Here is a 14445-nt window from a genome sequence, read left to right on the forward strand (position 1 = left end):
TGTCTATGTAGTGTAAAAACTGTGGGAGGAGTTCGGGTTCTAAATTTGGCTATAATAGGAATATTTATGTCAGATAACAGTAAGTGGTCTTGCCATGTCACTTTATGTGGTGATAACTTTAAAACGCTTTTACTTAGCCAGGCCATTCTGAGATAGTTTTTTCGTCACATATTGTACTTTATGACACTGGTAAAATTGAGTAAAAAAAAAATAATCATTTTTATTTATTAAAAAATAAAAATTTACCAAAATTTGGGAAAAATTTGCAAATTTCTAACTTTCAATTTCTCTACTTCTACAATACATAGTAATATTTAGTTATTAATTTACATACCCCATATGTCTACTTCATGTTTGGATCATTTTGGGAATGATATATATTTTTTTTTTTGCGATGTTACAAGGCTTAGAAGTTTAGAAGCAAATTTTTAGGGACCAGTTCAGGTCTGAAGTCACTTTGCGAGGCTTACATAATAGAAACCACCCAAAAATGACCCCATTCTATAAACTACACCCCTCAAGGTATTCAAAACTGATTTTACTAACTTTGTTAACCCTTTAGGTGTTCCACAAGAATTAATGGAAAATAGAGATACAATTTTCAAAATTTCACTTTTTTGGCCGAATTTTTCATTTTAATAATTTTTTTCCAGTTACAAAGCAAGGGTTAACACTGCGTTCAGAACTGAGCGTACGGGATGGAGCGCTCTGTATGCGCGATTTTATGCGAGTTTACAGACGCGGCTCCGGAACAAGCAAACTCCCATTGTCGCGCGTTCCCGGAAGTCTATGTACGGGAACGCGTGACAAGACGCCCCAAAGAAGCTCCTGTACTTCTTGGGGCGTCGGGGGTTTTACAGTGCGATCGTACGCGCTGTGAAACGCTCAGGTGAGAACCATTCCCATAGGGAAACATTGGTTCTTGCCTGTTGAGTGAACCCAGCCAAACCAAACTCAATATTTATGGCCCTGATTCTGTAGTTTACAGAAACACCCCATATGTGGTCGTAAACCGCTGTACGGGCACACGGCAGGCTGCAGAAGGAAAGGAATACCATATGGTTTTTGGAAGGCAGGTTTTGCTGGACTGGTTTTTTTGACACCATGTCCCATTTGAAGCCCCCCTGATGCACACCTAGAGTAGAAACTCCAAAAAAGTGACCCCATTTTAGAAACTACGGGATAGGGTGGCAGTTTTGTTGGTACTAGTTTAGGGTACATATGATTTTTGGTTGCTCTATATTACACTTTTTGTGAGGCAAGGTAACAAGAAATAGCTGTTTTGGCACCGTTTTTATTTTTTGTTATTTACAACATTCATCTGACAGGTTAGGTCATGTGATATTTTTATAGACCAGGTTGTCACGGATGTGGCGATACCTAATATGTATACTTTCTTTTTATTTATATAAGTTTTACACAATGATTTAAAAAAAATAAAAATAAAAAAAATCATGTTTTAGTGTTTCCATAGTCTGAGAGCCGTCATTTTTTCAGTTTTTGGGCGATTACCTTGGGTAGGGTATGATTTTTGCGGGATGAGATGACTGTTTTATTGGCACTATTTTGGGGTGCGTGTGACTTTTTGATCGCTTGCTATTACACTTTTTGTGATGTAAGGGGACAAAAAATTGTTTATTTAGCAGAGTTTTTTTTTTTTTTTTTACGGTGTTCATCTGAGGGGTTAGGTCATGTGATATTTTTATAGAGACGGTCGATACGGACGCGGCGATACCTAATATGTATACTTTTTTATTTATTTATGTAAGTTTTACACAATAACAGCTTTTTAAAAAAAAAAAAAAAAAAAAAGGATGTTTTAGTGTCTCCATATTCTGAGCCATAGTTTTTTTATTTTTTGGGCGATTGTCTCAGGTTGGGGCTCATTTTTTGCGGGATGAGGTGACGGTTAGATTGGTACTATTTTGGTGGGCAAACGCCTTTTTGATCGCTTGCTGTTGTACTTTTTGTGATGTAAGGTGACAAAAAATGGTTTATTTAGCACAGTTTTTATTTTTTTATTTTTTACGGTGTTCATCTGAGGGGTTAGGCCATGTGATATGTTTATAGAGCCGGTCGATACGGACGCGGCGATACCTTTTTTCTACCAATTTTTTTTGTTACTTTATTTGGGGAAAATGATGTTTTTGTTTATTTTTTACTTGAAACTTTAGATTTTTTGGGGGGTAAACTCTATTTTTTCAACTTTTTTTTTCACTTTATTTTTTGTCCCACTTTGGGACTTTAACTTTTGGGGGTCTAATCCTTTACAATGCATTCCAATACTTCTGTATTGGAATGCATTGGCTGTATGAGTAATACTGTGTGTATTACTCATACAGCTTCCGGCCTGTGAGATCCAGGGGGCTGGATCTCACAGGCTCGTACCGGAAGGCAGCGCAGATGCCTAAGGAAGACATTGCGCTGCCTTCCATGCCATCGGGTCCCCCCTACAGCAGCATGGGGACCCGATGGCACCGCTGATTGCCGCCGCAAACCACAGGTAAAGCCGCAAACCGCAGGTCTGAATTGACCTGCGGTTTGCGGCGATCGCCGACACGGGGGGAAGGGGTCACGGGAACCCCCCGCGCATTTAGCCAAGGTGCCTGCTCAATGATTTGAGCAGGCACCGGGTTCCGATCACCGCCCGCCGGGCGGCTGTGATCGGAAATACACAGGACGTACCCGTACGCCCTGTGTCCTTAAGTACCAGGACATCAGGGCGTACCGGTACGCCCTGTGTCCTGAAGAGGTTAATAATGAGGTAGACGAGACAAGTGATGTAAAGCAGATCAATATGAGTGGAGGAGGAGACAAACAGTTGTAGCAGTAAATTGTTGGAGAACTTATAGGTAAGGATTATAGATAAGAAGTGTGAAAGTTTTATTGTCCTGTAATCGATATCCAGTCCATGAATGCGATGAACCCAGGAGGTCTGAGGGGCACATTCCCCTCAGAGATATAGAAGGACATAAATCCATGAGACATTCATTCCTGATCTGATGTGTCAAAGGTTGTCGTGAACTTGTAATTCCAGATTCTCTTGTCCTTATGAGATTTAAAATTCCCTTTTAATATCAATAAATTTCATGGCCGTGATGTTATCTATTACACTTTTACACTGCTTATCTATAATGCTCATCTACAAGTTTTCCAACAATTTACTGCTACAAGTGTTTGTTTCCTCCTCCACTCATTGTCACGTGCCGGGGGTCCCGTGAGGGACCTCCGGGACGACATACGAGCTGGACAAGGCAAAACAGGCCAAGGACCACGAAACACATAACTATACAAAGGAACCAAGACACGTGACAGTGACAATAATAGAAGACCTCAATGTACTGAACCAGATCAGTCGGTGAGAACCCACTGCGCCACTGACTAGCAATACTCTGGAGGGCGTAACTAAGCAACACCAGTTCTTCACTAGCGCCTCTGGAGGTGTGGATAGACTTGAGCCACAGTAGTTGCCAGGGGCTACTCCAGAGCGTAAACCAACTCAGTGGCAGCAGGAGTCGGCGGCAAGGAGATATCAGACAAGGTACCGACAGTACATGAGCAAGGCATGGCATGGCACAGAACAGAGACAAGACAGAGACAGGCAATACATTGCAAGGCAGAGAATGGGCAGTCCTCCTCCGGGGAACACAGGAATCCTCTTCCGAAGGCGGACATGGACTGACAAGATCATCAGCAGACATGAACGGAATACCAGAAGCAGTAAGGACTGCCAGACACACAATAACAGGAACATGGAACAGACGCAGATCAGCTCTGCTAGGCTATCCGACGCAGTTACTCACTGCTAGGCGAACATGGACAAGACACAGTTACGCACTGCTAGGCGAACAAATACAGGACAGAAACAAAAGTCATAGCAAAATACAGGACAGGGAAATGGCATGGTACAAGGTAGAAGACAACAATGCAGAACCAAGTGGCACATACCGAGACGTTGATGGCCAGACCCCTTGGGTCAGCAGAAAAGGGCAAAACCTGGCAAGGCAACATAGACAGAACTGTCAGAGCAGAAGGGTGAAACACACACAAGACATGACAAAGACAGACTGACTAAGGCCTCCTGCACACAAACATGGCAATGCACGAACACCAACCGTGGGGCAGCCGCAGCAGATCGCAGACCCATTCACTTTAATGGGTCCACGATCCGCAAAAAGATAGGACATGTTCTATTTTTTTTGTGGAACAGAAGTACGGGACGAAACCCTACTGAAGCACTCTGTAGTGCTTCCGTTCCGTGTTTCCGTTCCGCATCTCCGGATTTGCGGACCCATTGAAATGAATTGGTCCGCATCCATGATACGGAATGCCCACGGAACGGTACCCGTGTATTGCGGATCCGCATATGCGGTTCGCAGCATGCGACACCTACGGTCGTGTGCAATAGGCCTAAGACTCACCTCAACACTCCACGCTCAAAGGCAGAAACAGCAGCCTAACGAGCGCACCTAAAAGGACACACCCAGGAACTGAAACAGGGGAGGTTAACCCCAGCAGAACCAAAACAGGGAGGTACCAAATCAAGTCAGGGGTAACCAGAAACTGCAGCCTACCTAGCTGCGATACAGGACGTTGCCCCTAGTAACCAGCATGCACAAAACACCGCAGCCAGTACGCAACAGACCTGAATACCCACAGGGAGAAAATACAGCCAAAGGGAGGTACACACACGGGCAGGAACACACCAGATACCGCAACCAGCCTACACAGAATCACCGGCAGCCAGTACGCAAAAGCCTTGCAGCCAGCCTGCACGGCAAACCAGGTCACGATGAACCGCACCGTGCCACTCATATTGCACTGCCTAACATGACTTGTCTTATCTACCTCATCATTCCTATGTACTTTGGTGTGTAAGTATGTGAATCTTCTTAAAAAATGCCTGAGGAAGAGGCCCAAGTAGCCGCGAAAGCTTGCAATTGTGTCATCTTTTCAGTCATTAAAAGGTATCAACCACTGAGGAATCTCAATCTTTTTATAACATACAGATATATATTGTACAGCATCTCAACCAGCCTACGCAGCAGCCATATATAAAAAGAAGTTGCTTTTTAAACAAACTACCCACTTTATTATTATAGATGTATCAGGTGGCTGAGATGACTTCTAGGCACAGAGGCAGGTCGGCCGACACCCTCTTTCCTTGGGGAACCACCTTCTCAATATGCCTGCAGGGGCCCCAATCATCTTGCTACTGCTGCCTGCCACTGTATGGCTCACATAGGTGGACATACACATTAGTCTAAAGTTGATAAAAACAAACAATTTCAACCTAAATTAACCTTTATCGGCTGAAATTTAAAGGGGTTCTCCGGGAATTAAGAAAATGAAAAACAAATATTTTTTTATTAGAAATATATTCCCAAATACCTTTCATTACTTATAATGGCTCATTTTGTCCAGGAAGCAATCATTAGGATAAATAAAATGGCCGCCTTCCTACCAGTACACACAGAGACTGTCCTAACCACACAGGGGGGCAAGTTACTTCACAACACTGAGGTAAAGGGCTGCCTCATCCTCCTCTCTGCTCTACTTGTCAGGGATTATGATCCGGAATACAGCTGATAAGATCTTCAGCTGAATCTCTGTAGGAATGGAGTTCATGGGGAGACATGAAGTACAGAAAGGACGGACAAGACAGACTGTGGTAATGTGGGGCTGTGGTAATGGAGACTGCATTCAAGTGCTCCTGATTATTATCCACATCCCCACCATCCTCTCTGTACTTCATGTCTGCTCATGGACTCCACTCATCTGAAGATCTTATCAGCTGTATTTAGGATGAGCAGAGAGGAGGATGAGGCAGCTGTTTACCTCAGTGTTGTGAAGTAACTTATCCTCCTGTGTGATTAGGACAGGTTTTGTGTGTAGTAATAGGACGGAAGCCATTTTATTTCTCCTAATGAATGCTTTGTAGACAAAATGAGCCTATATTACATATTTATAATAAAGTAATATTTAAGTATTTTAATTATCTTAATTCCAAGAGAACCCCTTTAAAGGGAGTCTGTCACCTCCATATGGCCATCTACAGCGCTTACATTGTCCTATACCACACCTATACATGAATGTTATGGTACCTTTGTCTTTGTCTTTAGACTTGCAGAAGCTGGAAAAACGAACTTTGATTGATATGCAAATGAGCATCGCAAGTGCCCAGGGGCGGCGTTCACCGTGTTGGTGCCCAGGCTGCCCTGCCTTCTTTCATTGTTCCCCCGCCCCAGCCTCTACATATGCCCGCCCTCCTATTCCCTTGCGCCATCCTAAGGTCCGGCCGAGATCCCGCGACTGTGCACTGCCTCGCCGGGCCGGAGCATGCGCACTGTGATGCCCATTGTTGGCACGGCATCGCTTTAACTACTGTGCATGCTCCGGCGAACGGCGCAAAACCAGCCGTTCGCCGGCCCGGTGAGCCAGTGCACAGTCGCGGGATCTCGGCCGGACCCGACGCAAGGAAATAAGAGGGCGGTTATATGCAGAGGCTGGGGCTGGGGCGGGGGAACAATGAAAGAAGGCAGGGCAGCCTGGGCACCAACACAGTGAATGCCGCCCCTGGGCACTTGCGAGTGCTCATTTGCATATCAATCAAAGTTCGTTTTTCCAGCTTCTGCAAGTCTAAAGACAAAGGTACCATAACATTCACGTACAGGTGTGGTATAGGACAATGTAAGCGCTGTAGATGGCCATATGGAGGTGACAGACTCCCTTTAACAACGAACAATCGTTAAAGCCGACCAATGACACTCCATCGTTGGCCATGTTTAATATTTTCGTCCGATAGTCTGAAGAGCATTGTTTTAGTCAAATAAAGATCATTCATGAACAAAAGATAAAAAAATATAGCAAATGGGTGGCTCCACAAAATGGGTAAGATGTATGGGTGCTACCATCAATACATCCCCCCTATCAGTGAATAAAATGGATATTGAAATTGGAGATAGACCGCATTCACGCTGAACACAGGTGGGACGCCACACAGCGTGCAACATTACCCGCGGTCTGGAGATACCAACTGTGAGTACTCTGTAATGCCGATACTACAACTGTAGAAAGCAGGGGTTATTGTGAAGCGGACCAATAATAACTATACCTAATATCCCCATTTGAACGTACTTTTGGGGAGGACATGGAGTGATGTGAATGTGAGCACGCACAGCACAATCAATTCCCCGCACTGTTTCTGGAGAGACATTTCAAACAGATTCAACTCTGCTTCATTATACAGGGTTTAAAGTCTACCCCTTTCTAATATATATTTTTTTCCACATATACGTGACCTTGTCTGAGCCACCGCTTATCACCATCTAGGAGACCTTATATTAGTGTTTTTACTGTTGTTTTATTGCTATTGACCGCCGCATATATTTTTTAATATAGATGTTATAGTATTCTATTTGATGTTGAATACATTTTTGTTATTCCAAGTGAACCGAATATTTTGGTTGTGCCTATCTCCAATTTCAATATCCATGAACAAAAGAGGTTTCTTTGATAGAACATTCCCAGAAAGATCTTTTGTCCATGAACATGTATGGGTAGTTTGAACAACTGTAATGGCCAATATGGACTAAAATGTGTATGGCCACCTTAGGCCCCTGCAAGACGAGCGTGTCCGGATTAGGTCCGGATGCGTTGCGTCTGTGATCAGGGAAAATCGTGCAATGATGTCACCGAAGGTCCTTTTCCAGCCAGGTCCTGCAAGAAGAAGAAGAAGAAGAAAGACGACGAGCCCGGCTGCGCGATCAAGTGGATGACACAAGTTAAAAATATATACATATTTTTAACCCCACAATGGATTTTTTACTTAGCATTCTGAATTAAAGAATGCTATTATTTTCCATTATAACCATGGAAAATAATAAAGTAAGTGGGGTCCCGGGTAACTCATCCCTCATCTCCTTAGCAACCATGCGTAATAAATCGCATTGCATCTGCACTTGCTTGCGGATGCTTGCGTTTTTCACGCAGCCCCATTCATTTCTATCAGGCCTGCGTTGCATGAAAAACACACAATATAGAACATGCTGCGATTTTCACGCAACGCACAAGTGATGCGTGAAAATCACCTGAACAGCCCCATTGAAGTGAATGGGTCCGGATTCAGTGCGGGTGCAATGCGTTCACCCCGCGTGGAATTCTCGCCCGTGTGAAAGGGGCCTTAAAGGGGTTATCCCACTTAGCAGTTTCATACTTACCTGCTGCCACCGCGCGTTCACTTCCTGGATTCTGGCTGGGGGCGGGCTTCATCTTGATTGAAGTCTTCTCCCGGCCGGGCCGCGCGCTGGACTGAACGCGCACGCTGCCGCGCATGCGCAATGTGACTTATTTCTGGCCAGTATAGTACAGAGCCGGCGTGCGCGTTCGCAGCTCTGTACTATTCTGGCCGGGAAGAAGTCACCGTCGCGCATGCGCGGCAGCGTGCGCGTTCAGGACAGCGAGTGGCCCGGCCGGAAGAAAAGAAGAAGTCTTCTGGGCAAGCGCGACCATCGGGATCTTGCGGAAGAGCGGTGGTCGTAACCAGGGGAGACCGAGTCACAACAATAAGGTAAGTGGGGATGAATTTTCTCCTAATCGGTGGGAATTTGTTAATAAAGTATATTTACAAAAATGATCACTGTCAAATCATTAACAGATTTAACAGTGATCATTATGATGGGATAACCCCTTTAAGGGAAGAGCCAGCAGGGTACTGACAGAAAAGCTACTACTGAAAAAAAATGTGGCGCAGTTTTAGGGTCCGGCCTCACGTTCCGGTTTCCTGATGAAGTTTTGGAAGCCAAAACCACAAGTGAATTAAAAAAAGATGAGTTGTATCTGTCCTCCTTTTATGATCCACTCCTGATTTTGGCTTCCAAAACTGCATCAGAAGCCTGACTGCGACCTTTGCAGAGGGGTGTCACATAATATTTGCATACAGATTTACAGTAGGCCCCCAGAATACATTTTACGGGTCAGCCTGTTGCCCCTCAGTAGGACACTGGCGGCAGGTACACTGTAGTGCCAAAACTGAAACCTGACCTTTTAGATAGTCAGTGGTGGGACTGCTATTTAAAGGGACGGTGTGAGACACTATAAATAATGTTCACTTCAGGAACCAGCATTTTCCCTGTAAGTCCTCTTCTTTGTCTCCCTGTCTGGACTAATCCGAGTAATGTGCATTCTAAAAATGGAGCCATAGCTAGCGACATATTTATTGTGCGCCATTTATAGTCTTAGATTTCACAAATTATTGTATAAAATGGTCACAGGGGTTGTCTCACTAAGTGGCAGTAAGTGGCATTTATCATGTAGAGAAAGCTAATACAAGGCACTTACTAATGTGATGTGATTGTCCATATTGCCAGCTTTGCTGGCTGGATTCATATTCCCATCACATTATACACTGCTCGTTTCCATGGTTACAATCACCCTGCACTCTATCAGTAATGGTCATGCTTGCGCAGTATAAGAAAAAGCGCTGGCCTCTCTGGTGGCCAGGACCAAGGGACCACACGTAGGCTAGTGCTTTTTTCTATAGTGCGCAAGCACGACCACCACTGATGGATTGAAAGGTGGTTGTAACCATGGAAACGAGCAGTGTATAATGTGATGGAAAAAGGAATCCAGACAGCAAAGGAAGCAATATGGACAATCACAATACATCAGTAAGTGCCTTGTATTAACTTTCTCTACATAATAAATGCCATTTGCTGTAGTGAGACAAACCCTTTAATTCAGGTTTTCATCACATTGCTTGTTTCCAGGAGTTATGGCCACTGCTGCAGTGCAGATACAAGGCTGCCTATATGCACTCCGACAGTCCCAGCCACAAGAGGCCGGCATGTTTTTCTATAATGTGCAAGCACGACCACCACTGCTGTATTGCAAGGTGGTCGTAACCCCTGGAAACAAGCAGTGTATAATATGATGGGGAAAAAAATTAATCCAGCCAGCAAAGGAGGCAATATGGACAATCACAATACATTAGTAAGTGCCTTGTATTAACTTTCTACATGATAAATGCCACTTGCTGAAGTGAGACAGCCCCTTTAAGGCCAATAAAATGATGCTGCCTGGAGATGGATGGTCAGCACATCCCCACCCAGCCCATGCGTACTGCGTCTGAGATATCAGAGGGTCATCTGTATGACATAAGCCCGGCTCTGAGAGCTCAGCACCAGAACAGGCTTAATCTGATTGAGTCTTAACTAAATTATCTCCTATTGTATCCCCTTCACTAGAATGCAAATCTCTACCAACCCTCCAGTTCGCCATCTATCCCATGATTACACCGCCACTCTCATTGAGTTTAGTACATCTGTAACCAGTGGCGTACATAGAGAAGTAAGGGCCCCATAGCAAGGATCAAACCAGGATGAAGGGTTTCTGCATAAAACCCTTAGGCCTAGTTCACACAAACGTTTTTTTTCGGGTGTACGGGACTTTTTTTTGTGTTCCGTATACGGAACCATTCATTTCAATAGTTCCGCAAAAAAAACGGAATGTGTTCCGTATGCATTCCGTTTCCGTATTTCAGTTTTTCCGTTGAAAGATAGAACATGTCCTATATTTGGCCGCAAATCACGTTCCGTGGCTCCATTAAAGTCAATGAGTCCGCAAAAAAAAAAACGGAACACATACGGAAATGCATCCGTATGTCTTCCGTATCTGTTCCGTTTTTGCTGAACCATCTATTGAAAATGTTATGCCCAGCCCAATTTTTGCTATGTAATTACTGTATACTGTATATGCCATACGGAAAAACGGAACAGAAACGGAAACACAACGGAACTCAAAAACGGAACAACGGATCCGTGAAAAACGGACCGCAAAAAACTATAAAAGCCATACGTTCATGTGAACTAGGCCTTACAATGACCCTTGGGCCATTTTTTCCATTGCCTCATTTGCTAAAAGTTGTTCCTTTAGGTGGTAGAGTCCTGACCAGGTTTTCACCTCCAGTAGAAGAGGAGATGATCCCAACTGGGCCCCATAGCAGTCGCATGGTCTGCCGCTATGGTAGTTACGCCCCTGTCTGTAACCATCCCTGGCAGACGCCGCACAGAAGATTCCCTGACTGACTGCCATCATGGGGACGAAGTGTTAAGCCTGTATTAGACGGGCAGATTCTCTGCCAGATGATCGCTAACGAGCATTCATAGTAACGCTCGTTATCGATCTGGCAGTGTAAGGCTAGGGCTACACGATGACACGTGTCGCATGACATTTTGTCACACGACAATTTTTATGATCGTCTATGGGGTCGCACTGCGACTGGCTGTGACACAACAGTAGCAAAAAATCCATCCAAGATGGATTTTTCTGCGACTGTCGCATCATGTCTCAGTGCAACACCATAGACGATCATTACCATCGTGTAGCCCTAGCCCAATACTGCCGCCGATAACACGGCGTTTGCTCGTTCTTCGGGCAATCCAAATCTTTTGACAAGTTTAAAGATTATTGTTTGCAGGCGGCAGATCGTGGTGTCTAATCAGGATCTGCTGCCAGCAAACGATTCAGTATAGGGAAGGGCGATGGCATAGCGATACTGTGGAGGAGATTGCTCCACTGGCGAGCAGCTGATTGCCGGGATGGAACACTTCCTTCCAATCGCTGGCAGAATCAGGTGGTCTAATACAGCCTTTAGATTGTAGACCTTGTGGGAATAGATCCCTTTCATTTACCCCCCCAAAAAGATTTATTGACATAAGAGAATCAAGTTGATTTGATGGGATCCACCAAAGATGACATTGTCAGCAAATTCTGCTCAGCTATGATGTTTCCGGCTTCTAGAAAAGCTGGGTGACACACCTATGTCCATCATTAAAGACCCTAAGGCCCCTTTCACACGAGCGCGACGGATTAGGTCCGGATGCGTTCAGTGAAACTCGCACCATTTTGCAAGAAAGTTTAGTCAGTTTTGTCTGCGATTGCGTTCAGTTTTGTCTGCGCGAGTGCAATGCGTTTTTTAACGCAAGGTTTATAAACAACATCTCTTGGCAATCATCAGTGGAAAACGCACTTGCTTCCGGATGCAATGCGTTTTTCACTGAAGCCCCATTCACTTCTATGGGGCCAGGGCTGCATAAAAAAAACGCAGAATATAGAACATGCTGTGTTTCTCACGCAACGCAGAACTGATGCGTGAAAAAAAAAAAACGCTCATGTACACAGACCCATGAAAATGAATGAGTCAGGATTCAGTGCGGGTGCTATGCGTTCACGTCACGCATTGCGCCCACGCGGTAAACTAGCCTGTGTGAAAGGAGCCTTAGTATTCAGACTCCTGGCAGGCAGATCACACCTGGCATGCAGAGATCCGACCTGTACTGTACTGATACATGACATTCAGGGGTCTGGGAAAGCTGGGTGAAGCCCCAATAGAGCTGTAATGTGGATGATGGGACTTATCCCTCAACTTTCCCCAGATGTCCCCAGCAATGGCTGATCAACAGGGACCCATCAAGGACTTGTATTCAGTGGAGGGGGTGTGTGATCACTAGACATGACAGGGTCCCAGAGTGTGAGGTGCCTGAGCATCATGTGGCACCCAGCAGTAAGAGTTCTCTGTAATAAGGGGTACTCACCAGCCAGTATGGCTTTGCCAGGGTGTGTGATTTTCCCTCCACCTCCTCCTGGTGCAGCAGCAGCCAGGGACCTGGAGACCACCCGCCTGCCCCCATTCACTGCTGGCCGCGACAACTCGCAAGGCCCCTCCGTGACAGCAAACGGCTGCAAGATGGAAGACATAGCAGCCGGGGAGTCAGCAGTGCCAGAATAAAGGTAGAGAGCCCACCGAACAGCAAAGACCCTGCGCGCAGCCACACCCCCTCATTAATATGCCACGCCTCAGCACAGGGATTCATTGCCGTACGTTCACACCCACCTTATGAATATTAAGTAGACCGTACCTCTAGTCGCCACGCCCCTCCTTTAGATTGCGTCTGCTCGCATACACGAGGCTCATTAATAAACAGTAGGCGGGACACGCTGATTGGCTCCTTGGTTAATTCTGTGTTTCGTCTGCGTGATGGATTGCAGACTGAGTAAAGGGGCGGGCCATGCCAGCTGATTGGCTGGCCGAGTTCTATGGCGATTTTCTGATTGGCTGGGGCCAGATAAGGCGAGACGAGAAGATGAAAGGAGCTGTGTGATTGATAGTGGATCTCCTCCTGCGTCTCGTCACCTCATAGATTGACCTGGTCTGGTGATACTGACTGCTGGGGAGCTGGCCTCGTCATCAAGTGTGTGCTAGTAATGGTGGACAGGAAGAAATGTGTCCCTGGTGACAGGCGCAGCTCATAGTCTCCATTACTGGTCCTCACTGCAGGGTGCGATTACTTAGGCCCCTTTCACACAAGCAAGTTTTCCGCGCGGGTGCAATGCGTGACATAAACGCATAGCACCCGCACTGAATCCTGACCCATTCATTTCAGTGGGTCTGTGTACGTGAGCTTTTATTTTTTTTTCACGCATCAGTTCTGCGTTGCGTGAGAACCGCAACATGTTCTATATTCTGCGTTTTTCACGCAGCCCTGGCTCCATAGAAGTTTATGGGGCTTCAGTGAAAAAACGCATTACATCCGAAAGCAAGTGCGAGTGCGATGCGTTTTTCACTGATGGTTGCTAAGAGATGTTGTTTGTAAACCTTCAGCTTTTTTATCAAGAGCGTTAAAAACGCATCAAAACGCATTGCAGCTGCGCGGAAAAAACTGAACACAATCGCAGACAAAACTGATTGAACTTGCTTGTAAAATGGTGCGAGTTTTACTGAACGCATCCGGACCTAATCCATCACGCTCGTGTGAAAGGGGCCTTATAGAAGTGACTTGTCCTCCTTTGTCAGGTTATTGCAAGGGAGGACCAGAAAGAAAATGGCTTTCCTTTAAAAATACATCGACTACTCCAATATAATATCATTTACTCCAATATTACACCAGTTACTCCAATATTATATCAATCACTACAATATTACATCAATTACTCCCAATATTACATAAACTGCTCCAATATTACTCCAATATTATATAATTTACTCTATTATTATAAAGACTTCTCCAATATTACACCAGTTACTCCAATATTATATCAATCACCACAATATTACATCAATTACTCCCAATATTACATAAACTGCTCCAATATTATATCATATACTCCAATATTACATAAACTGCTCCAATATTATATCAATAATTACTCCAATATTAAACCAGTTACTCCAATATTATCATATACTCCAATATTACACCAGTTACTCCAATATTATATCATATACTCTTATATTACACCAGTTACTCCAATATATCATATACTCCAATATTACATAAACTGCTCCAATATTATATCAATAATTACTCCAATATTAAACCAATTACTACAACATTATGTGCACTACTCCAATATTACATAGACTACTCTAATATTATATACAATTAC

General features: G+C 44.6%; 2 protein-coding genes across 2 annotated transcripts in view; one reads left to right on the forward strand and one right to left on the reverse strand.

Moving 5' to 3' along the window:
* The window catches only part of LOC120994783 (tricarboxylate transport protein, mitochondrial-like), a 47092-nt gene extending 34275 nt beyond the window's left edge, over positions 1–12817 (reverse strand). The window contains exon 1 of the mRNA XM_040423587.1: positions 12594–12817. Within this exon, the coding sequence (XP_040279521.1) occupies positions 12594–12756 (163 nt within the window). The 5' untranslated portion in view covers positions 12757–12817. The remainder of the gene's footprint in view (positions 1–12593) is intronic.
* The window catches only part of TEKT1 (tektin 1), a 31732-nt gene continuing 30047 nt past the window's right edge, over positions 12761–14445 (forward strand). The window contains exon 1 of the mRNA XM_040423586.1: positions 12761–12789. The gene's annotated coding sequence lies outside the window, so the exon portion shown is untranslated. The remainder of the gene's footprint in view (positions 12790–14445) is intronic.

This window comes from Bufo bufo, chromosome 3, assembly GCF_905171765.1.
Source record: "Bufo bufo chromosome 3, aBufBuf1.1, whole genome shotgun sequence".
Taxonomy (NCBI): domain Eukaryota; kingdom Metazoa; phylum Chordata; class Amphibia; order Anura; family Bufonidae; genus Bufo; species Bufo bufo.